The sequence below is a fragment of the Zalophus californianus genome, chromosome 9, assembly GCF_009762305.2.
Source record: "Zalophus californianus isolate mZalCal1 chromosome 9, mZalCal1.pri.v2, whole genome shotgun sequence".
NCBI lineage: Eukaryota > Metazoa > Chordata > Mammalia > Carnivora > Otariidae > Zalophus > Zalophus californianus.
The window spans coordinates 58,577,095-58,598,641 of NC_045603.1; the positions used below are offsets into that span (position 1 = coordinate 58,577,095).

The 21,547-nt window shown below is 54.4% G+C and overlaps 3 protein-coding genes across 4 annotated transcripts; 1 reads left to right on the forward strand and 2 right to left on the reverse strand.

The window, feature by feature from the left end:
* The first annotated feature begins 2,553 nt into the window (after window positions 1-2,553).
* CD63 (CD63 molecule) lies at window positions 2,554-5,765 on the forward strand. The gene is made up of 8 exons (XM_027595423.1): window positions 2,554-2,637; window positions 3,214-3,290; window positions 4,220-4,408; window positions 4,584-4,658; window positions 4,761-4,856; window positions 4,969-5,109; window positions 5,345-5,428; window positions 5,605-5,765. Exons 2-8 carry the CDS (start codon window positions 3,225-3,227, stop codon window positions 5,668-5,670), a joined length of 717 nt encoding a protein of 238 aa, XP_027451224.1. The 5' UTR covers window positions 2,554-2,637; window positions 3,214-3,224; the 3' UTR covers window positions 5,671-5,765.
* Window positions 5,766-6,936: 1,171 nt separating this feature from the next.
* RDH5 (retinol dehydrogenase 5) lies at window positions 6,937-11,374 on the reverse strand. 2 transcript variants are annotated; one of them, XM_027595352.2, is made up of 5 exons: window positions 10,710-11,374; window positions 9,820-10,166; window positions 9,405-9,663; window positions 7,544-7,707; window positions 6,937-7,273 (listed from the first exon to the last, which is right to left on the reverse strand). In XM_027595352.2, the coding sequence occupies exons 2-5, from the start codon at window positions 10,127-10,129 to the stop codon at window positions 7,050-7,052; spliced, it is 957 nt and encodes a 318-aa protein (XP_027451153.1). In that variant the 5' UTR covers window positions 10,130-10,166; window positions 10,710-11,374; the 3' UTR covers window positions 6,937-7,049. The 2 variants fall into 2 exon arrangements, with proteins under 2 accessions (XP_027451153.1, XP_027451154.1); XM_027595353.2 differs by having other exon boundaries at window positions 7,089-7,352; window positions 9,820-11,374.
* A 132-nt stretch (window positions 11,375-11,506) lies between these two features.
* On the reverse strand, window positions 11,507-15,228 carry BLOC1S1 (biogenesis of lysosomal organelles complex 1 subunit 1). Its single transcript, XM_027595354.2, has 4 exons — window positions 15,061-15,228; window positions 14,212-14,284; window positions 11,957-12,089; window positions 11,507-11,704 (listed from the first exon to the last, which is right to left on the reverse strand). The coding sequence occupies exons 1-4, from the start codon at window positions 15,119-15,121 to the stop codon at window positions 11,594-11,596; spliced, it is 378 nt and encodes a 125-aa protein (XP_027451155.1). The 5' UTR covers window positions 15,122-15,228; the 3' UTR covers window positions 11,507-11,593.
* Window positions 15,229-21,547: the final 6,319 nt, after the last annotated feature.

Consider the following 21,547-nt stretch of genomic DNA (forward strand, 5'->3'; position numbering starts at 1 on the left):
GATCATGACCTGAGCTGAAGGCAGACGCCTAACGACTGAGCCACCCAGGCGCCCCGGGGTCATGGGTTTGAGACCCACGTTGGGCATAGGGTTTGCTTGACAAACCAAACAAAACAGCATAGCCTTCTAGGTCCTCAATAGTCCTATCACTTAGACTGTTTTTTAATTTAAATTTTTTTTTTTTTTTTAGGGAGAGGGAGCTCACACACACACTAGCAGCTGGGGAGGGACAAAAGGAGAGGGGGAGAGAGAGTCTTAAGCAGGCCCTGAGCCCAGCAGCCTGATACAAGATGCAGGGCTCATTCTAACGACTCAAATCATGACCTGAACCAAAATTAAGAGGCGCTTAACTGACTAGAGCCACCCAGACGCCCCAAGACTCTCTGCTTTTTGCTTCATCTATTGTTTTGTGAAATATTCCAAAGCAAATACAGATATGACATTTCACTCTTAAATATTTTAGTATGCATCTTTTTTTTAGTATTCATCTTTAAAAAAATAGAGTAGGGGTGCTTGGGTGGCTCAGTTGGTTAAGCGTCTGCCTTCGGCTCAGGTCATGAGCCCAGGGTCCTGGGATGGAGTCCCGCATCGGGCTCCCTGCTCAGCAGGGAGTCTGCTTCTCCCTCTGCCTGCCACTCCCCCTGCTTGTGCTCTCTCTCTCTGACAAATAAAATCTTAAAAACAAATAAAAAAGAGTAATTTTCTTATACAATCATACTATCATCACAGCTAACAAAATTATATTTTCTCATGTCTAATTCTCAGTCCATATTCAAATTTCCTCAGTTGTTCCCAAAATGTCTTTCACAGTTCGTTTGTTCAAAGATTTAATCAAAGACCAAGCATTATACTTGGTTGTTACGTGTCTAAAGTTTCTCAGTCTTGACTTCAGACCACTTGCCCATCCATTTTTGCCACATCCTTCCGGAACACTTTGAGCTAGCCAACCTCAGGCTGCCATTGACTTTGAAAATTACTTTTTTTATACTTGGCTCTTTCCTTGTCTCTGGAACTGAGAGCTTGTTTCTTTATTCTCTAGAGTCACCTCAGAAAGTACCAGCCACCTTTGTGATACGAAATCTGTTCTTTTTCCTCTGGGGCAGAGGCAGCACCTGTCCCACCCTCTGAGACTGTCTGCTTTCCACCAGCGGATTTTGTGTCTGTTCACAACGTGGGCTTAGCTCTGTCTGCTGGCAAACGGCAGGGCCACTGTCTTCCTTGCCTTGCTGGCCCCCCCGCCCCTGCCCCCCCATCTCCTGTGCATAGCACATGCCTGGCATCTAGAGGCAGCACACTAAAGAAACTAATGAATACCCTTCTTGTAGCATCTCCGCTCCTCTTCCGCTGCCTGCCTACTGTGATAACCCTAGGAGCAAAGTCCAGAATGGGCTTGGTGTGCCTTGCTGGAAGGTTGTGATCCTGGAAACTGGTTCTTAGCTCAGCCCAGAGCTCTTTCCTTTTGCTCTTACAGCTTCTTTCCTTCTTTGTGTACACATACAAAGACTCAGGAAGTGGTTCTTAAGTCAGGACCGTAAGAACCTAAGGGGTGGGGCCCAGGCTGGGGTAGCTCAGAGTAACCGCTGGTTCTGTCCTTGGGCTGTCGACACAACTCCTTCTGGGAACCACCATGGCACACAATGGAGGGAGGCAGCTTGAGGCCGCCCCCTCCCCTTCCAGCCTTCACCTGGCTTTGCTCCCAGGTATATGAAGTGCTGCCTGCTAGGATGGGATGGGGAAATCCAGAAGATACACCCATGCCTGCTTCGGTGTCCTCCCCCACCTGATTGATCCAGGAGTGGCGGGAGCATAGACCTTGCCCACACTCCCCCAGAGGGAGGGACCGCACCCTGACTGGCTTCCTCCGGTTCTCAGCCCACTACTCCGGAGCCCCAGAAAATGGAGAAGGGACTAACAGAGAGGGGGACAGGAACACCCACTCTAGAATGTTGGGGGACTCCCAGGTCGTGAGGCCAGGGACTTTCTGGAAGTGTTTGTTCTGAACCCACCCGATCCCAGGGAGCTAACAGCGCCCTCTGCCGACTGGGCGATGGGGGTGGGGGCTCCAACAGAGACGCGAGCCAGAGGAAAGGAGTGGGCCCCGGGGCGGGGGGGGGAGAATGAAGACCTCTTGAAGACCACCTCGTCACCTTGCCTCAGCCCAGCCGCCCGGCGCGGGCGCTCAGTCTGTAGCTCCGGGCCGCTTTCCCCGCCTTGGCTCGCACACGCTTCCTCCGTTTGCTCGAACCGGGCGGAATCAGGCGCCGCTGGGTCCCGCCCTCCCAGCCCGAGGCGGCACGGGGGCCGGGGGCACCAGGAGGACCCCAGGCACCCTGAGGTCCTGCCCTCGGCGCCTTCCGTTCGCGGGGGTGGATGCTGCCTTCCCGGGAGGGGCCACGTGGCCCTGGCCGGGCGGGAGGCTCGGCCCTCCCCTCGCCGGCCTGGTGACTCAGGCCGCAGCTGTTCCCGAGTCACATGAGGGAGGCAGGCGGCCACTGGGCGGAGGAGGCGGCGGGGGAGGGGGCTGCGGCTGGAGGCCGGGGCGGGGCCGCGCGGCGGGCGGGGCCGCAGCCGGGGGGGCGCCGCTAGAGAGCCCCTGAGCCGCGGCTGGAGAGGAGCGCACAGCCTCGGGGAGCGCAGGTGAGGCCGCGGGGCCCACGGGCGGCCTCAGTCTGGGTGGGAGGTCGCGAGCAGCGTCCTCCGCTGGGGCCCGCCCCGAGTCCCCGAAGATCCGCCGCGCTCCCGAGGCCCTCGCAACTTTGCAACTTTGCAAAGTTCCGGAGGCCCGGGCGGGGTGCGGTGGGGGGCCGGCTGTGCTTATGTTTTGGGGGAGGTCAGAGCGCAGGGGAAGGCGGCTGGGGGGGGGTCGCGCTTGGGCCGAGGACCGTTTGTAGCGGCTGGCTGGGTGGGAGGGGGTGTTGGGCGCTGGGGGGCTGGCGGGCCGAGGGTGGGCGTCGGGCTCCGGCCTCGGTCGGCGCCCTGGGATCCCGCCCGGGAGGCGGCGGGGCGGGTCCGGGCTTCGCGGCGGTCGCCCCCACCCCTCTCCAGCCCGGGAGAAGAGGGGCCTGGGAGACGTGGATCTGACCGCGGGTTTCCGGGTGGGAGGGGCCGGGAATGGGGGCGGCGCAGGGAAGGCCTCGAGGGCCGGCAGGGAGCACGGAAACCGAGGTCCCCCCTCGGCCGGGTCTCATCTCCCTGCGCTCCCCTCTTCCCCAGGCCCGGCAGCCATGGCGGTGGAAGGAGGAATGAAATGTGTCAAGTTCTTGCTCTACGTTCTTCTGCTGGCCTTCTGCGTGAGTGGGAAGGGGGACGATGGGGGCGCGCTGGCAGGGTGCGGGGAGACCGGGATCCGGAGTGTTGAGGGCTTGAGGGGCCGAGAATGAAGGCAGCTGGAGACCAGATGCGGGAGAAGAGCCCGGGGAACAGGCCTAAGACAGCATGGCCACCCCACCCCCTCCAGCTTTCGGGGTCGTCTAGAGGCTTGTTTGGACCACGAATGGACAGCGTGGGTGCAGAGCACCCTCCCCCTCGCCCCTTCTGGCCCTTCCTGTCTGGTGACCCAACTACTTGTGATACCGGGCAATGGGGCAACCAGCCAACGGCCGGCCTGATGGCTATCGCTGTGGGCCTTCCCTCTCCTCCCCACCCTCCCCTCCCCTCCCCTCCCCTCTCCCTTACCCCTCATTCCTTTCCAGTCCCTCATTCCTTTCCAGGCCCTCATCCCTCATCCCTCCTCTTAGCTGCTTGGGGGTGGGGAAGGGCTCTGCCCACCTCAGTTTGCTCCTGTCCTGGGCTCCTGGCTTCAGAGACTGCTCTTTGTCAAGGGAGGGGCACACCACTCCTGCCTTTTTTTCTTCTCCTTTCTCCTCCCTGGCCTAGTGGGCCTGAGGAAGCCTAGTCACAGCTGATGAGGATGGGGCGGGCTCTGGAAGACAGTGAGAGGGCAGTTCTGGGAGCCCTTGAGGCGCAGGGGAAGCACCACCCTAGGTGAGGAGTACGTGCCCTGGGGTCAGGGCTTTCTGGGAACTTCTCTTCTGGCATTTGATCACACTGTGGGGCCAGTATGGGACACCCTCTTCCCCTGCAGTCGTTTCCTGGAGGTGTGCGGCTCTGCCTCGCTGGGATGGGGCTACGGCTGTGTCCTGGGTGTACCTGCTGCCCTCCACCACGGAGGGCTGACGGGTTGTGGGGCTGGCCTCACCCTGACCTGCCCTTCTCACAGGCCTGTGCAGTGGGGCTGATCGCTGTGGGTGTAGGGGCCCAGCTGGTCCTGAGTCAGACCATCACCCAGGGGGCCACTCCCGGCTCCCTGTTGCCCGTGGTCATCATCGCAGTCGGTGCCTTCCTCTTCCTGGTGGCCTTTGTGGGCTGCTGTGGGGCCTGCAAGGAGAACTACTGTCTTATGATCACGGTGAGCTGGGTGTGGGGCCAGCGTGGGGGTCCGGGGCTGCAGGGAGGGTGTCCACGGAGGGGGCTCACGAGCTGAAGTGAGGAAAACCTTTATGAGTGAGCTAGAGGCTGGCTGGGCCACAGCAGGCCGCTCTCACCAAGACTCCAAACCTGACCCCTGTCCACCGTGCCTGCAGTTTGCCATCTTCCTGTCACTCATCATGCTGGTGGAGGTGGCCGCAGCCATTGCTGGCTATGTGTTTAGAGACAAGGTAAGCTGGGGAAAAGGGGAGGGCCCTACCTCAGAGGTCTGGCTGCTCTGATATGTGTGAGCCCTGAAGTTTGACCTCAACAATGCTCCTTCCTCTTCCCAGGTGATGTTAGAATTTAATAAGGACTTCCGGCAGCAGATGCAGAATTATCGGAAGGACAACCGCACGACTTTGGCCCTGGACAAGATGCAGGAAGATGTGAGTGAGGTTGCTGGGAGCAGGGGTAGTGGGGGAAGAAGATTCTTATCTTCACATTGAAGGCGGAGGTTCACGTAATAACTTTCTCCTCGATATTTCTCTTCTCCCGCAGTTTAAATGCTGCGGGGCGGCTAACTACACGGACTGGGAGGGCATCTCTAGCATGCTCAAGGGCCAAGTTCCTGACTCCTGTTGCATCAATGTCACGAAGGACTGTGGGGTTTCTTTCCATGTGAAGAACATCTACACCGAGGTAGGGAAGAAGCTGAGCTAGCAGGGAACTTGGGAAACCTGGGAAAGATTTCAGGGGTTGAGAGAGGGACCAGGGATGGAGTGGAGAGGGTTGGGTCCCTGGGATGGGGAGGGGATCTGGGAGTGCTAGGGGTGGGGTGAAAGGTACAGAGAGTAGGGAAGAGACAGAGGGACCGGGGAAGGTGGGTGGGAAGTTTCTGATTATGTTCTTGCCTTGTGTGCCTACTACCCTTCAGGGCTGTGTGGAGAAGATTGGGGGCTGGCTGAGGAGAAATGTGCTGGTGGTGGCCGCAGCGGCCCTGGGCATTGCCTTTGTGGAGGTGAGAGGCACCCTTGGGACTCATTCTGGGGCATCTGGGCAATAGGGGCAGTCGGAGGAGGGTGCTGGGGAAGTCCTGGCCTGGGGACGGGGGCCCTGGTTGTGTTTGGGGTCTCTTGGGTGGGCCTGGGATACTTTTGCCTTTCTGACTCCTCACCGCTCTATCTTTACTTTTAGGTACTGGGAATTGTCTTTGCCTGCTGCCTCGTGAAGAGTATCCGAAGTGGCTATGAAGTGATGTAGAGGGTCTGGTCTCTTCAGCCCCCTCATCTAAGGGAGTGGGATAGTACACTCCAGGTTTTTCAATTAAACGGATTATTTTTTCAGACTGAAAAAAATAGTCTGTTTGTCTTGAAGACAGTGATAACTTTAGCCTTTTCTTCTCCTCACCCATGTTCCTGTCCTCTGGGATCTTGTTCTGTATGCACCTCGGGAAGGAAAGGTGTGTTTTGGGGGGGGGGTTGTTTGGGAAAGGTGGGTTTTGCTGAAGGCGCTGGTGGGGCTGGCAGTGGAAGTGGGGATCTGGGGGAGGCTGGGACCCACTGCGCTCCCTGTCTCCTAGTCCTGTACTGCCACGTTTAGTGCTGCAATGTTCATGAAGCCATGTCCTGCAAAAGTCAAAGGGATTCCCCACAAAGGCCCTACCTGGGAGAGGCCAGCCCACATCTAGCATGGGCATCTGTTCCTTGGTGTTCTGCCCACCTCTGAGGGCCTAGCAACTCCCTCCCAACAAAGGGGACCTGGCTCCTTTTAGGGTGGTGGTAAGTTGCTGACACCTTTGTGGCCAATACCATCCTTCTTGACTTAGATAAGAGGACAATTTAGGGGTTCCTGGGTGGCTTGATCGGTTGAGCATCCGACTCTTGGCTGACTCAGGTCATGAGATCAAGCCCCATGTTGGGCTCCCTGCTCAGTGGGGAGTGAGATTCTCCCTCTGCCCCTCCCCTCGCTCGCATGGTCTCTCTCAAATAAAAGTGTAAAAAAGAGGGGGCGCCCGGGTGGCTCAGTCAGTTAAACGTCCTGCCTTTGGCTCAGGTCATCATCTCAGGGTCCTGGGATTGAGCCACACATCAGCCTCCCTGCTCTGTGGGAAGTCGGCTTCTCTCTCTTCCTCTCCTCCAACTCGTGCTCTATCTCAAATAAACTCTTTAAAAAAAATAAAAATAGAGGGGACAATTTAAGTGGGTATTACCTTTTTTCCCCATGGAAACCACCCAGCCTGGTCCTGACCCCTCTTCACTACCTTCCCTCCCTCCCAAGAAAAATAGGTAATGGCCATTTGTACTCTAAACACCGAACTGCAACTTTACTCTTTGTAGAAAATAAAGGAAATGTCCAACGGTGCCTTCTGGTGGCCATTCCAGGTGCAGCTTCAAAGAGCACCCGTGTGCCCAGTGGTTGCTAGTGGTTTTGCAGGTACTAAACACGCTGGGGACCCTGGGCACTAAGTCAGCCTAAGGGGTAGCACTTAAATGGGGTCAGTCTCCCACTGGACTTCATTTCTGCCCACCTACAGTGTTTTGTTTGTTTAACAAGACATATTTATTGAGTGCTTATTTTGTGCCAGGCATCAGGCAGTACCAGGGTGGGAGCAGAAACAATGTGCTGCGGGAAGGCTGGATTCAGCAGACTGCCTGGGCGGGCTTGGGAAGGACCCAGGTGAGCACAGCATCCACCAGGCTGGCTGGCAGGTAGGAGGCTGGCAGCCAGAGCAGCTTGGCATCCCAGCCTGGGCTGTAACGGGTTCTGGGGTAACGAGCAGTCAGGGCATGCTCCAGGCACCTGCTCACCTTGGTCAGGTCTGCGTCACAGATCAGGTTCATGATGCGCTGCTGCACTTCCAAGTCTGCATTCCAGGAGGTGGTTGTAATCAGTGTTCCTTCCCACTCCAGCCCATGCCAGGCCCTGTCTTCTGGGTTCTGGAGCTGGTCCCCAGCAGAGGTCAGAGGGATCCTTAGTCCCTCCCCAATTTGGCAAGTGGGCAGGTTCCACATGGCCTGGGTGTCCTTCTGTGGCACCCCATTCACCCTCACGTCCTCCCAGCAGGCTGGTGTAGGACAGGCCTTTCTGGCACTCTCCTTTCCCCTCGTAAGCCCGTGTGGGCCCAGATACTCACATTTGGTGAGGAAGGCGTCCCCATAGGCGGCCTGTGTGGCGGGAGGTAGCCGTGCCCAGCACTCCTGCAGTGTCTCCTCCAAACACTTGAGATTTGTCACAGGGGTTCGGAAGAAGCCAGGCTCCACGATGGAGACTCGGACCCCAAAATGAGCCACATCCCGCCTGGATGGGGATAGAGGGAGGGTTCTGGCTTCTTGCCTTTATAGGAAAGGGATCCTCAGGGACTTGGGTGTGGGGGCTAAAATGGGAAAGTTATTACGGGCCGAGAACCAGGGTTTTGAAGGTAAAGGGGATCCCTGCTGTCCTGGGATGGGGGCAAGTGGGCTGTGTATTTATGAGGTTTGTTTTCGTTTGTAGTCTAAGATCTAGAACAGGGGTCAGTAAACTTCTTAAAGGGCCAGACAGTAAATATTTTTGGCAATACAGGCCGAAAAATTAATGATATCAGTCAGGGAGGTACTTACCTCACCATTTTATAATGTAACCATTTAAAATGTAAACACCAGGGGCGACTGGGTGGCTCAGTCGGCTGGGCATCCGACTCTTGATTTTGGCTTGGGTGGTGATCTTGGGGTCATGGGATTGAGCCTTGCAGCAGTGGGGAGTCTGCCTGAGATTCTCTCTCCTCCCTCTGCCCCTCCCCCCATGCACACGCACGCTCTCTCTCTCAAATAAATACTCTTTAAAAAAAATAATAAAATGTAAACACACCATTATTAGCTGGTAGGCAGTTGGCCACATTTGGCCTAAGAACCAGTTTGCCAACTCCTGACCTAGAACTACCCCATTCCCTAGGTCCCAGAGCATAGGGTTTAGTCCTGGGTGCTGGACAGGAAAGGTGTAGGCTGGTATTTGCTGGGCAGACTGCACACGCACCGAACCTCCTTGACACAGATGCAGAAATCCAAGTAGAAAGTGTGTGTTCCATGATGCTGACTGGAAAATTAAAGGACCAAGCGACAGGGACAGAAGTACACGAAATTCTTTGCTGGGCGATGGTGACGAAGGCAGGCTTCCTATAGAAGGTGGGCTGGCTGGGGGCACATTACTGCTCAAAATTCAGACCCTGATTCCCTGTGGTACCTGTCAAGTGTCCTTTGTTCTCTCATGGGACTTCGAACATTGTTACTTAATTTAAAAAAAATTTTTTTTTTTTTAGATTTTATTTATTTATTTGACAGCGAGAGAGGGCACACAAGCAGGGGGAGCGGGAGAGGGAGAAGCAGGCTTCCCGCCGAGCAGGGAGCCCGACGCGGGGCTCGATCCCACGACCCTGGGATCATGACCTGAGCTGAAGGCAGACAGATGCCCCCAATTTTTTTTTGTTTGTTTGTTTGTTTAAAGATTTTATTTATTTGAGAGAGTGAGCACTAGAGAGAGCAAGCATGAATGGGAAGCAGAGGGAGAGGGAGAAACAGACTGCCCGCTGAGCAGGGAGCCCGACATGGGGCTCGATCCCAGGACCTGGGATCATGACCTGAGCCAAAGGCAGACGCTGAATCTACTGAGCCACCCAGGCGGCCCTGCACGTTTCTGTTTGAATATGGAGGGCAGGAGAACGTAAAGGTGAGGGGCAAGCAGACCTGGGGGTAAGTCCCACTGCTTCCACCAACGGGTTGTGTGGTCTTGGGTAAGTTATGTTACCCTGTGGATATTCATGCCCACCCCTTAGAGGGCTGCTGGGAGAAAAAGAGGAGAAAATGTTCTGTAAAGGTACTAGCTCATCACAAGTAGTAGTTACTAATACTACTACTAGGGGCAAGAGTTTAGTTGAGCCCTAAACTGTCTCCTCTTCAGGACCCCACCATGCTAGGTTTTAGTCATCTCTGCAGGGCAGCCCAGGGCTCTGCACCCCTCACCTCAGGCTGTCAGAGAAGGCCTCCAGGCCAAACTTGGAGACACAGTAGCCCCCACCACTGGCTGCCAGGCGACCCAGGACACTGGTGATGTTGACCACCCGGCCCCGGGCCTGCTGCAGCAGGGGCAGCAGGGCAAGGGTGATGCCGATGGGACCGAGTGTATTCACATTCAGCACCCGATGGAAATCATTCTGTGTGAGCCACGGTGTGGGCCCAATGATCCCGGCCACACCAGCATTATTCACCAGACCAAAAAGCCCTGTGGAGAGATGAGACAGATACCACAGGGTAGGTAAGGCATTCCAGCGCGCTCTCTCCCGATCACTGCTCCTTCCCCACGCAGTCCCTCCAGCTTCCCACTGCCCCTGTGAGTGAGCACCTTGCACCATGGCCCGGCGGCCCCGGCGCTACTCACCTGCTTCCCCAACATGTGTTTCCACCCACTTGGCTGCCCGCTGGACACTCTGGGGATCCGTGACATCCAGCAGGGTGGTGTGGAGGCGGGAGGAGGCCACCCGCTGTAGGTCCTCTGCCCCTGAGGGGGTCAGGCAGCTGGCCAGGACTCGGAAGCCTCTCTGGTCCAGTCTCAGGGCCAGAAGCTTCCCGAAGCCTGAGTCACAGCCGGTGATGAAGACGAAAGCATCGCTGGCGGGCAGGCTCTGCTGGTCCCTGAGTGACCACAGCACTGCCCAGAGCAAGACTCCCAGCAGCAGAGGCAGCCACATGGCCAGAGCCCAAGTGACCGGCAGGTGGCAGCCGAGGCTGGGCAGGAAAACTTGTCTAGTTTACTCTGGCTCTTAAACCCTTGTCCCTAACATCCTCCCTAGCTGGAAGTCTGGTCTGAGCAGATTGAGAAGTTATCTGCTTGGCAGGTAACTGGCAAACGCTGGCTCACCTAAGCAAAGCAAAGATCCAGGCAGACCCTGTATCTGCGGCCACCTCACCTAAAGCCAGATGAGCCGGGGCCGGGGCACGGGAGCAGAGGAATCTGCTTGGCTTTCACCTCTCCTGCTAAGCCAGCGGCATCTGAATTCTCTACATGTAAACTGGGCCTTATTTTTGGGAACACGTACAGGGCAAAGAGCACTTCAGTCCTGTTGGCCCCAAACTTCTCACCGCATCTCTGAACCTGTTTTCTACCCTACCAGTGGGGCCAGCACCCGCCGTGGCCCAGCTGGGAGCTGTGGAGGGTCAAGGGCGATCATGTGTGAGGAAGCACATGAAAAGCTGCCGGCTTCGACTCATCAACACGTGTGAGACTAGGGGAGCCCCCTCTGAGCACCCAGCTCCTGCGCCCCTGCTTACCTCCTCTGGGGAAAGCGAGCAGGTAGTACAGTGCCTGAAGCTCCTTCTTTTGCTCCGTTTGAGAGACTTTGCTCCCAGTCTTTCCAGGCTTCCACACTAGCTACAGCTAATGCCAAAGTCCGCAGTGGGTGGCCTGGGTCCCGGAAGTATTAAGTGTGTGTGTCGGGGGGGGGGGGGGGGGCTGGGAGGAGGAGCCAGGGAAGCTGGAGGCGGCAGTCAAAGCCAAGGCTTGGCACAGGCCAGGCATGCCCAGGCCCCCTTCCCGGCTGTCTCTTCCAGCCAGGGTGCCTGATTGCCTCTGTCATGGACTACTAGGAGGAGGGACATGTCAAGGATGGGCAGCTGCCGCTCTCTGTTGGTGACCTTGGACCTGCCACTCCTCCTCCTTCCAAGTCCTGAAGCGCCCCCATGCCCAAGAATTAATCTCCAACCTGGTCCGGACTCATGACACTGCTTAGCACCAGGCTGGGAGAGGCCACGAGCTCGTGGAGAAGCAGAGAGCCAAAGCCGGGACCAAGCCTGCTCTGCGTCATAGTTCTCCTCTGCAGGGAACTGAAGTCCTGAGTTAGGAAGCTTGGGGCAGGTGCCACTAACCTTCTCTGGGGAGGTGTGGGAAACTTCCGCCCTCTGCTTACGCAACATGCACCGGCACCAGGCCCAAAGGGGGATGGGATGGTAAGAGGACGCTGGTTCTACCCTTTACCCAAAAGGTAACTGTCACTTAGGGAAGCAGTCTTTGAATCTTCCACTCCTACCCACCACGCTGGGCTAGTAGCTCTTTGAAACATACCACGGAGAAACGGAGGCTTGTGTTTTATTCTTGGCCTGTCAGCTTCCCCCATGGGGGAGGTAGGAGGGGTGGCGTAGAGGGAAGGGAAGAGGGGCTAGGAGGGGGCAGACTGCAGCTGCCCTTTGTACACATATTCCAGTGCAGTGGCAATGGTGCGCATGTCCAGCTCGATGCTCCGAGCCCAGTTCTCCACATCCCCGATTTCCTGGGAAGGGGAGGAGATGGGAGGCTGGGAATCAGGGTGCGTGGAGTGTGGCAGATAGGGACACCTCCAGCCATCCCCTAGAAAGGGCTTTGCTTGAACCCACCAACTACTTTTATCTCTCTAGCTTCTCGGACACTGGGGCCATAGATACCATTTCTGGGACCATCCCCATTTTCTTTTTAACCTGAGGCCTGAGCTGACCTGACTGGAGGCAGTCAGTAGGGTCCCAGTGCTGTAGGGAGTGTGGCCCACCTTGAGTGCCTGATTGAAGTTCTCCACCATCCCGATCCACTGGCCTGTTTGCTTGGCAAACTGGGCAGCCTGGACCTGTAGGGTCTTCACTTCATGGTCCAGCTTTCTCTGGTTCATGTAGGCCTGGGCCACACTAGAGGTCGGAAGAAGGATGAGATCAACTCACCCAACTGGTGGGGACTGGTTTCCAGGACTAATATTCCACTGCGAGGGTGGGAGGGCAGCCAGCAGCCAGACTGGGGAAAACCTCACGATTCTGGCCATTCTTGGATGTGATGCAAATGACTACCATTCATGCAAATGAGCCAGCTGCTTCCTCCCACTCCGAGCATTCCCAGGAGAGCCTAGCTGGGAGCTCACTGAACACTTACCATCTCCTACCCCACAGAGGAATTCCTAAAGCTGGGTGAGAGAAGGGAGGATTAACCTGGAGGGAATATCCCTGGGGAAGAAGCTGGGAGGGTAGAGGGGGCTCAGAGAAGCTGGGAAAATCCAGCAGCAGGGACACAGCTGGCCGTGCTTGGAAGCCCAGGGATCTGTGCAAGAAGTTGGGAAGGGAAATTGAGCCCCTCCCTGAATCTGGGGTGGGATGGGCGAGCAGCCCCCCTCCCCAGGAACTCAGGGTCAAGAGAAGATATCCCAGGGGCTTCTTCTTGGCTCTCAGTCTCTCTCCCAACCCTTCTCCTTTCGCCCACACAGATGGAGGAACACACACACACACACACACACACACACACACAGTCTCTCTCTCTCACCCTTTCTTCCTTCTGCTCTGGGCAGTTTTTCTTTTCTCCTCAATCAAGATTGTCTGCAGTTACCATTAATGCCATGAGGTTGCTATCCCCAAACCCCTGCTCTGCCCCCCTTCCCCCAATCTCCCCATCCCACAACAACTGTTCTCTCTCATTGGCTGGTGAGTTTTTCGCTCCCCATCCTAAAGCTCTAGGTCATCTGAGAGACTCCACATCCGCTGCCCAGCCCCCACTGGAATCTGTGGGGGCTGGAGGGGGCAAGGGGTTGAGGTGGGTGGAGAGAATGGGAAGGACACCTGACAGGGGCTGAGATAGACTAAGGCTTTGTTTTCCTTCCCAGGGAAGGAGAGGACCGTGGGCAGCAACACAAAACCCTTTCTAATCTGGCTTTGGCTTAGTTGTCCTCTAAGCTGGAAGAGGGGTGGCCCCTAGCAAAGGAAGAGCAGAGGGAGAAGTCTGGGCCAGTCTCACAGCAGAGCCCAAGAGGCGCCAATGTGGGAGGGAGGAAAGGGGGCAGACCTTGTCCTTTCTCTTTGGGACACAGCTTGGCCATAGTGGGGGGGTTAGTGTAGGAGCTGAAACAGTAATAGCAGGGGGGCTCCCAATGCTTTAAGAGAGTCCCCTGGCAGTTCCTAAAATCCTAGTTTTTCCTGTTGACCTCCCACTCTCACACTGAGTGAAGGGAGAAGTCTGGAGGGGAGGGAGATCAGAGGCCCCAACCACAGCCTCCTTGTCCCCTCATCTTCCCCAGAGATGAGTAATGAAGATGACAGTCCCTGTATGGCTCACTTGGGTGACTCAGTCTCTGGATTCACAACCAAGCTATTCTACTTGTCCTGGGGTGGAAGGCATCATACTTCCCCCTTTCTTCCAATCATCATCTCAGTACTCTTCTGGGTCACTCAGGGTCAAAAGACAATATTCTTTGCTCCTTCCCAAGTCTTTGGTTGTTACTGACATTCTCCTATAGGACTGTGGCAGGAGGTGGGCTCCGGAGACCCGGAAGGAAGGGACGAGACGGCCTGGCTCTGCTATAGCTCCTGGCGTAGGTTCTGCCCTCACCCTCACCAGCTGTGCCATCTCTCTCCCGTCAGCTGCTCCCCAGGCCTGCCAGAGGGTGGGAGGTAGAGAAGGAGAGGGTGGCAAGTTTTGGGGAAGGGGGGTGCTTGCCCTCCTGCTGAGGCGACAGCTGCACTTGGAGGGGTGAAGGGAAGTGGGCAGATGGCATCAAGCTGTGAGCAACAGGGAGGTTACTGTGGGGAGGGGGGACTCTGGCCGCTTCTCCAACCACTGCAGCTGCTCCTCGGTTAGGGGTCAGAGCTGACTCAAGCCTCTCCCCATGAAGTTAAGCTGGCGGAGGGGAGGGGAGGGGAGGGAATGAATGGAACACCTCACCCCCTCAACAGCAATCCGAGGTCTGGACCTTGTCAATGCCTAAACTTGTGTGTGTGTGGGGGGGGGTGGGGGTGGGGGTGGGGGAGGGTGCTGATGGGGAGTTCATACCCCACATTGAGGTGATCCACCAAAGCTTCTGTCAGGCAGGTCGCTGCAGTGATAGCTTCTCGCCTCCTCTTCTCTGGGGATAGGGGAAAGGGATTGGAGTGGAGACTCGGTTTTCTGAAGGGTGCTAAGGGTCGCCACCCATTAATTACTATTCCGCTAGGTGCGGGAACATCTCAACTAATCTCACAGTGCCGGAGCTGAAAAGGACCTTGCAAAACATAAAGCAAGCCTTTTCATTTTATTGTTTTTCAAACTTTTTATTAAAAAAAATTTTTTTTCCTAATTCTTTTCATTTTAGAGGTGAGTTAACTGGTACCCTGGGAACGGAAGCGACTCGCCCAGGGGCGCTAACGAGTCAGTGGCAGCCACCCAGGACTCCAGACCCCCGGCACTATTTTCCCACTATCTTGGCTTGAGGATTCCCAGGCCAGATCCTCGAAGGGCCCCACCCCCATTTCCGTCGTTTCAGGCCGCCAAGACTCTCATCCCAGTCGGGCCCCAACACCCCGGTCCCTCAGGAGCGTCCCTTCCCATTTTCGGGCCGAGAGGGCCTCCCTGGGCCAATCGGCACAGCGCTGTTCCACGCGCAGGGGCGGGGCGAGGATGCGGGGAGACGGAGCGTGGGGGGCGTTACGTGGAGGGGGGCCGGCTCGCAGTGTTGCCGAAGGGACCAGAGCCCGTTGGCAAGGGAACGGGATTTCCAAAAAAGCGCCCCCACCCCCTCCCCGCCGCCCGCGCCCACCAGCCCGCGTCCTTCCCTGCATCTGGGCCGTTACTCGAGGTCCAGGCTCCGGGCTGAGGCTAGGCCGCGGCGGGAGAGAAAACGGCGGACGGGGACGATCGGCTCACCCTGCAGCTCCTTGCGTTCGTTCTGCTTGGCCTGGTGTTCCTTCAGCAGGCGGGACAGCATGGTGGCGGCGGGCTGGGGGCTGGGCACACCAGGCCCCCTCCGACTCCAGGAACTGGAACCCGCACCTCGGCTCCCGCGGGGCCCGGGTCACGTGACCGCAATGTCACGTGAGGCCGGGACCGCCCCCTTTTGAGAGCGGGGGTGGAGGGTATAGAAGATCTTGGCTTTGAACCGAGGGACTAGTAGAGGTTTGGGGGCAAATGCGCTCTGGTTTTTTTGCGGGGGCTCCCTTTTTTGTGAGTGTTGGAAGAAGTTTTCTTTAGTGCGCATATCGCGGAGCCCGTTTTGATCGTCTCCTTTGGATGTCAGGGCTCCCGGGGAGGGTCGGTACTGCCGGGCTGTGCATCATTGTTCCTTTACTGGGGGAGCAGAGGCTCCCTGGACTCATTGGAATTCTTTTCCTTTCCTCGCCTTTCCGTCCTGGCAGCTCTGGTCGCTTCTCCGCTGATTCTCAGCACCCTCCCTCTGGGAGGGAATGCTTTCCTCTCTTTTCCAGCCCCTTCGCTTCTCACCACCCTGCCAAGATCCCTCAGCTCTGGTGATCACTGTAGAGAAGAAGCATTTTCGGCATTTCAAGCGGCCTCTTAGGGAGCTTTGCTAATTTGGCTGGCTATGTGTGGTGAATGTATAATCCCATCTCTGTCCTTTTGTGGTCAGGGAATGCGAACCCTTTCAGTCTTACCAGAAGAGTAAGTGCTGCTGTCACGGGAAAAGGTAAATCATATAACACCTCTCTGAACTAAAGAGAAATGCTTCCGGGATTAACTCCAACAAGAAAAAAATTATAAATATCACCATCATATTCTTGCTATTGCCATCGTTTCTCTTGGTGCACCACGCACTAACATGCTCAGTGTCTCTCTGGGCAAGTTGCTTATGCTCTGGATTTTGGTTTTCTCCCTAGGAAAGTAAGGGGATTGGATTAAATCAGTAGTTCTTTTTTTTTTTTTTTAAAGATTTTATTTATTTATTTGACAGAGAGAGAGACAGTGAGAGAGGAAACACAAGCAGGAGGAGCGGGAGAGGGAGAAGCAGGCTTCCTGCCGAGTAGGGAGCCCGATGCGGGGCTTGATCCCAGGACCCTGGGATCATAACCTGAGCCGAAGGCAGACGCTTAACGACTGAGCCACCCAGGTGCCCCTAAATCAGTAGTTCGCAGCCCTGGCTAATCATTAGAACCGCCTGGGGAAGTTTTTAAAAAATTCCCTGGCCCTAGACTGAGTAAGTAGATCTCTAAGGAGTGGAACCCAAGCATAAGTATTTTTTAAAAGGTTGTTCATCTGATTCTAGTATGCATCGGTGGTTGCGAATCACTGGACTAAACCATATCTAAGACTGTTTTCCAGCTTCAGCATTCTCTCCTTTTGTGGTTCAGTTACATAGTAGAAAATTGGCTTCACGATATATACTTACAGGGGAAGAGAAATAGGTGCTGATTTAGAATAAAACAGTCTTGAATTTTCTGAGAGTTGAGGGATTACTCATTGAGTCATTCAGCTATTTGCAGAGTAGCATCTTAAATCCTGAGAGGTGTGCAACGGTGAAAGGATTAGTGAATGAAATGGTTAAGTGGTAGCATAAAGCAGAACATTAAAATGCCACCAAGATAAAAATTCTGAATAAAAATGTTGGATACTGCATATGTGTCTATGCTTATATGTGTACTATAATTTATTTTCCCAACATTTCCTGGGTACTTACCATGGGTCAAACACTTTACACATATTAATTCATTTAATCCCTAGATCTATGGTGTGAATTATTGTTGCCCTCCATTTTCAGATGGAGAATCTGAGGTACAGAGCAGTTAAATAATAGAGCTGATAACTGGTAGAGCTAGGCTGCAAATCCAGGCTATCTGACTCCAGAGCCCGAGTGTAACCACCGTCCTATGCTGCATAAACCATGGGAAAGACCCCAGGAGGGTAGGCTCTGTTTTGTCACTATGCCCTTCTAGCTTGTGGGCACAGTTGGAGGGAATCCTGGTGGGGGAGGAGTGTTTGGGAAGAGGCTCCGCTCCAGCGTGGGGTTGATCAGTAGGAGCGGGAAGAGTGAGAGCATCACCGGGCAGCCTTGTCCCGTCCTTCCCCCAACCCCCGTTTGGCTCCACCTTCCAACTGCAGTGAGCAAGCAAAATAGAAGCACATTGGAAGATGCTCGGTGCCTCACTCCCAGAGCTGTGGGGCCTGGGAGAGAAGAGCGGGGGTTGGAGGGAGTACCAGAAAATGGTTACTTGGGGATGTGAAACAGAGGGCAGGGGCTAATGAGGGGGGTTGGTGTTGGGGGTTTTGGTGGTGAGTTTGTGAATGTTAAGATTAGGCTGACTCAGGGAGAGTGCCAGCCCGTCCTGTGTTACCCTCACCCACCCTGGCACAACTGCTTGACATTTTCACAATCAGTATAGAGACTGCCAGGAATCTGCAGACATCAGCCCCACCCCCCTCCCCACACACTGGCTGTTCCTTTGCCCTAGAGCTGGGCAGAGGACATGGGTACCTCTATCTGGGGACTCCAGCTGATCTCTCCAGGGTCATCCTCCAGATGCTCTTTTTCTAGGCTTTTCCTGCTCACTGTGTAACTTCAGTTTCTGCTGAGTTGAAGCTCAACTCCCCACCCGCCTTTGGTTGAGACGGACACAAGCTTCATGAATCTCTGGAGAATGACTTTTGACATTTGAAATCTCTTTCTGCCCACATCTCTTTATACTCCCCGCCCCCCAGATTATTTCCTCTTAGAATGAATGAATGCAACCCCACACTCCTTTCCTTCCCCACTCATTTCCTTGTTCTTTTTTGAGGTCTTTTCCTGGGTTAGCGTTACCTAGCAAGTTCTAAACTGAACACCTGGGCCAAACATTCGGGCCGAAAGCTGCTGAGTTGTTAAGGGTTGGATGGGGACTGAAGGAGAACATTGGGGTGAGTGGAGAAGGCTTCTCATACTGGGAAGCCTGGCTGGGTTTCAAGAGGGGGGTACTGTTGGTGGTGTGGCCAAGTTCCAAATGTTGGACTGCAGCCAGTGCTCAAAGAAAAGGGGCCCTCAAGACAGTCTAAATGGCTCCCTGTGGGAAGTGACCTCCCAGTCCTTCTCCAGAAAATGCATGGGTTTCCCTTGGATCCTCAAAGATGAGAGCAGTCAAGTCATTTCCCCAGCGATTCCTCTCAATCACATTTATATTCTCTCTCTCCCAGCCACTCCCATAGTTCAAGCTTTGGCTACAGCCAGAATTCAGAGGCAGGCAGAAGGATTCCAGTGCTGGAGACTTGGGTGGGGTGAGAAAGTCCTCGTGTTGTGTGTGTTGGGGAGGAAGAGACTGACCCTGGGACATATGCTCCAAGGCTCTGCTGCCAGATGAGGTGGAGGGAGAAGTTAACCCTGCAATGTGTTCTGGAAGTGTTTGCCTGTAAGCTAGAGGCAGCAGCTGGAAAATGTGTAATCTGGGGAAGCTGAAAAACAGGGATCCCAGATGGAGGCAAAAAAGGTTGTTAGAGGGGGAAGGGGCTGGAGAAAGCCTCAGCTTCCACTGAGGTAGGGCTGAAGCCTTTGCTGGGCCTGGACATTAATCAATTTTTAAAATTATTTTGAAATGGTTATAGGCTCAGAGGAAGTTGCAAAAATAGTACATGAAGTCCTGTGTACCCTTCACCCAGCTTTCCTCACTGATGACATCTGATATAACTGTAGCACAATATCAAACCCAGGAAGCTGACATAGGGACACTGTTCACTAGCTTACAGGCCTTATTCAGTTTTCATCAGTGTTCTACATGCATTCATTTGTGTGTGTCAGTGTGTGCATGTGTGTGTAGTTCTATGCAGTTTTAGCCCGTGTATAGATTTGAATACCACCAAAATCAAGACACAGATCTCTTCATTACCACAAAGGAACTTCCTGTGCTATCTCTTTTTTTTTTGGCATTTATTTAATTTATTGAGAGAGAGAGAGAGAGAGAGCACAAAATGGGAGGAATGGCAGAGGCAGAGGGAGAGGGAGAAGCAGAGTCCCCGCTGAGCAGGGACCCTCCCCAGACTTGGGGCTGGGTCCCAGGATCCCATGATCATGACCTGAGCCGAAGGCAGACGCTTAACCGACTGATCCGTCTAGGCGCCCCTATTTATTTATTTTTGAAGTATAATTAACACACGATGTTATGTTAGTTTCAGGTGTAATGTGCTATCTTTTTATTCTCACCTCCTCCCATCCCTGTCCCCTGGCAGTCAATAATCTCTTTGTCATCTCTATAGTTTTAATTCGTTTTAATTTCATGAATTTCCAAACTCTTGATTCAAATACAAGAAGTTCTTGGCAGGTTGTTTATTCAAACACCGAGCTTCATTCTCCAGATCCCTCTAGCTTCTTCATTCCGCTCCCCCACTTCACCTACAATCTTGTGCCCCATTCCAACAATCTGGTCTTCACTTCTCCTTTAGGGAAAATCGACATGTCTAAATTTACTAGGCTGGTCTAGGACTCTTACATTCCCCCGCCCTCCCTTGCCCCACTATTTATAGCCAGGCTAATTTTGGGCAGCCTCTCTCTCTTTTCCTGCTCCTTCCTAGTGTGGTGGGTGAGATGACTTCTCAAATATTTGGGCAGAGGAGGTCAGGAGCAGATTCTTGGCATCTGATTTCAACCTTGGATTTAGCAGGAGCCAGTGGGGTGAAGAGAAGGGAGGCAGAAGCCGCAGGTGCAGAGAGGAAGGCACCTGGGCCTCTAAAGGCATTTGACCCACGTTGGAGATCTCGGCTCAGAGTCAGGAGTCCTGGGTTCTATACTGATTTGACTACTCTGCATTCTCATATCAGCTCTACTGTCTGGGGCTCTAAGATGGAAAAGGGGTAGAGAGGGCAGATCTGGGGGATAATAAAAGGATCCTGGTGCCGGCTTGCTGGCAGCACATGTGTTTCCTCGTAGCCCCTAGTTAGAGCTGTGCTAGTCCCCTTGAGGGAATGTCTGCAGTATACTGTTGCAAAATCAGAGGCTCAAATCTTCAAATGTATAGCAACTTACCCAAGGCAAGGATTGTCCCAGGGCCAGCAGAGAGAGCGCCTACCTTTCTGTTTGTTTTTAAAAGTGTAGTCTTGGAAAAAGAAGTAAGAGAGACAAAGGGAGCATGGGAAGAGAAATTAGGTAGGGTGCATTGGGGCTTTTAAGAAAGTGAGGGAGAGGGGCATCTGGGTGGCTCAGCTGTTAAGCGTCTGCCTTTGGCGCAGGTCATGATCCCAGGGTCCTGGGATCGAGCCCCGCATCGAGCCCCGCATCGAGCCCCGCATCGAGCCCCGCATCGAGCCCCGCATCGAGCCCCGCATCGAGCCCCGCATCGGGCTCCCTGCTCGGCGGGAAGCCTGCTTCTCCCTCTCCCACTCCCCCTGCTTGTGTTCCTGCTCTCGCTGTGTCTCTCTCTGTGAAATAAATAAATAAAATCTTAAAAAAAAAGAAATAAAAAAAAGAAAGGGAGGGAGAAAAGAAAATATTTTAAAAAATTTCATATTTAAATAATCTCTCCCCCCAACGTGAGGCTCAACCTTATGGCTCTGAAGTAAGAGTCGCATGCTCTACCAACTGAGCCAGCCAGGCACCCCATGAGAAGAGAACATCTTTTTTTTTTTTTTTTAGATTTTTATTTATTTATTTGTTAGAGAGAGTGAGTGCGAGAGAGTGAACAAAGGTACAAGCAGGGGGAGCTGCAGGCAGAGGGAGAAGCAGGCTCCCCGCTGAGCAGGGAGCTCGATGCAGGACTCGATCCCAGGACCTTGGGATCATGACCTGAGCCGAAGGCAGATGCTTAACGACTGAGCCACCCAGGCGTCCCGAGAAGAGAAAATCTTAAGGATGTGATAGACTTGGAGGGACAGAGACAACATTGGAGACATTGAGAAGTCTTCAGAGAAGGGTTCCAAGTGACAGAGACAAGAAAGGGGACAAAAATAGAGCTTGGGATGAGACAAAACCAGATAATGAGAGAGGGAAGGGAAAGATGGATAGGTGGATATACAGAAGACCAAAACCCAGTGAGAAGAGGAGGTGAGAGCAAGCGAGGTTCCAGTTGTGCCAAATTATTTCCTATCTCTCCTCCTGGCCCCATTTCTGGATTGGAGTTATAAATAGCAGAGGGCTGGAAAATGTCCCTACCCCCCCCCCCCCCCCCCGCTTTGCTTCTGTCTTAGCCTGGGGGGAAGGGAGAGGAAGAGAGACAGGCTTGCGGGTCCCTGTGGAGATCCTTGCAAAGCCCCACCCAGATCCTTCATGGATCAGCCTGGGACGCTGCCCTCTCCAATCCTTTCCCGTCAGAGGTGGGAAACGGACAGTTCAGGGAAGGGGGTCTGTGAGTCGAAGACATCCTTTCCATCTCTCTGCCTCTTGGGTCCAATCTTTTTCATCCTTGCCCTTGCTCTTCTTTGACCCCACTCCCTCTTCCCCAGCTTAATT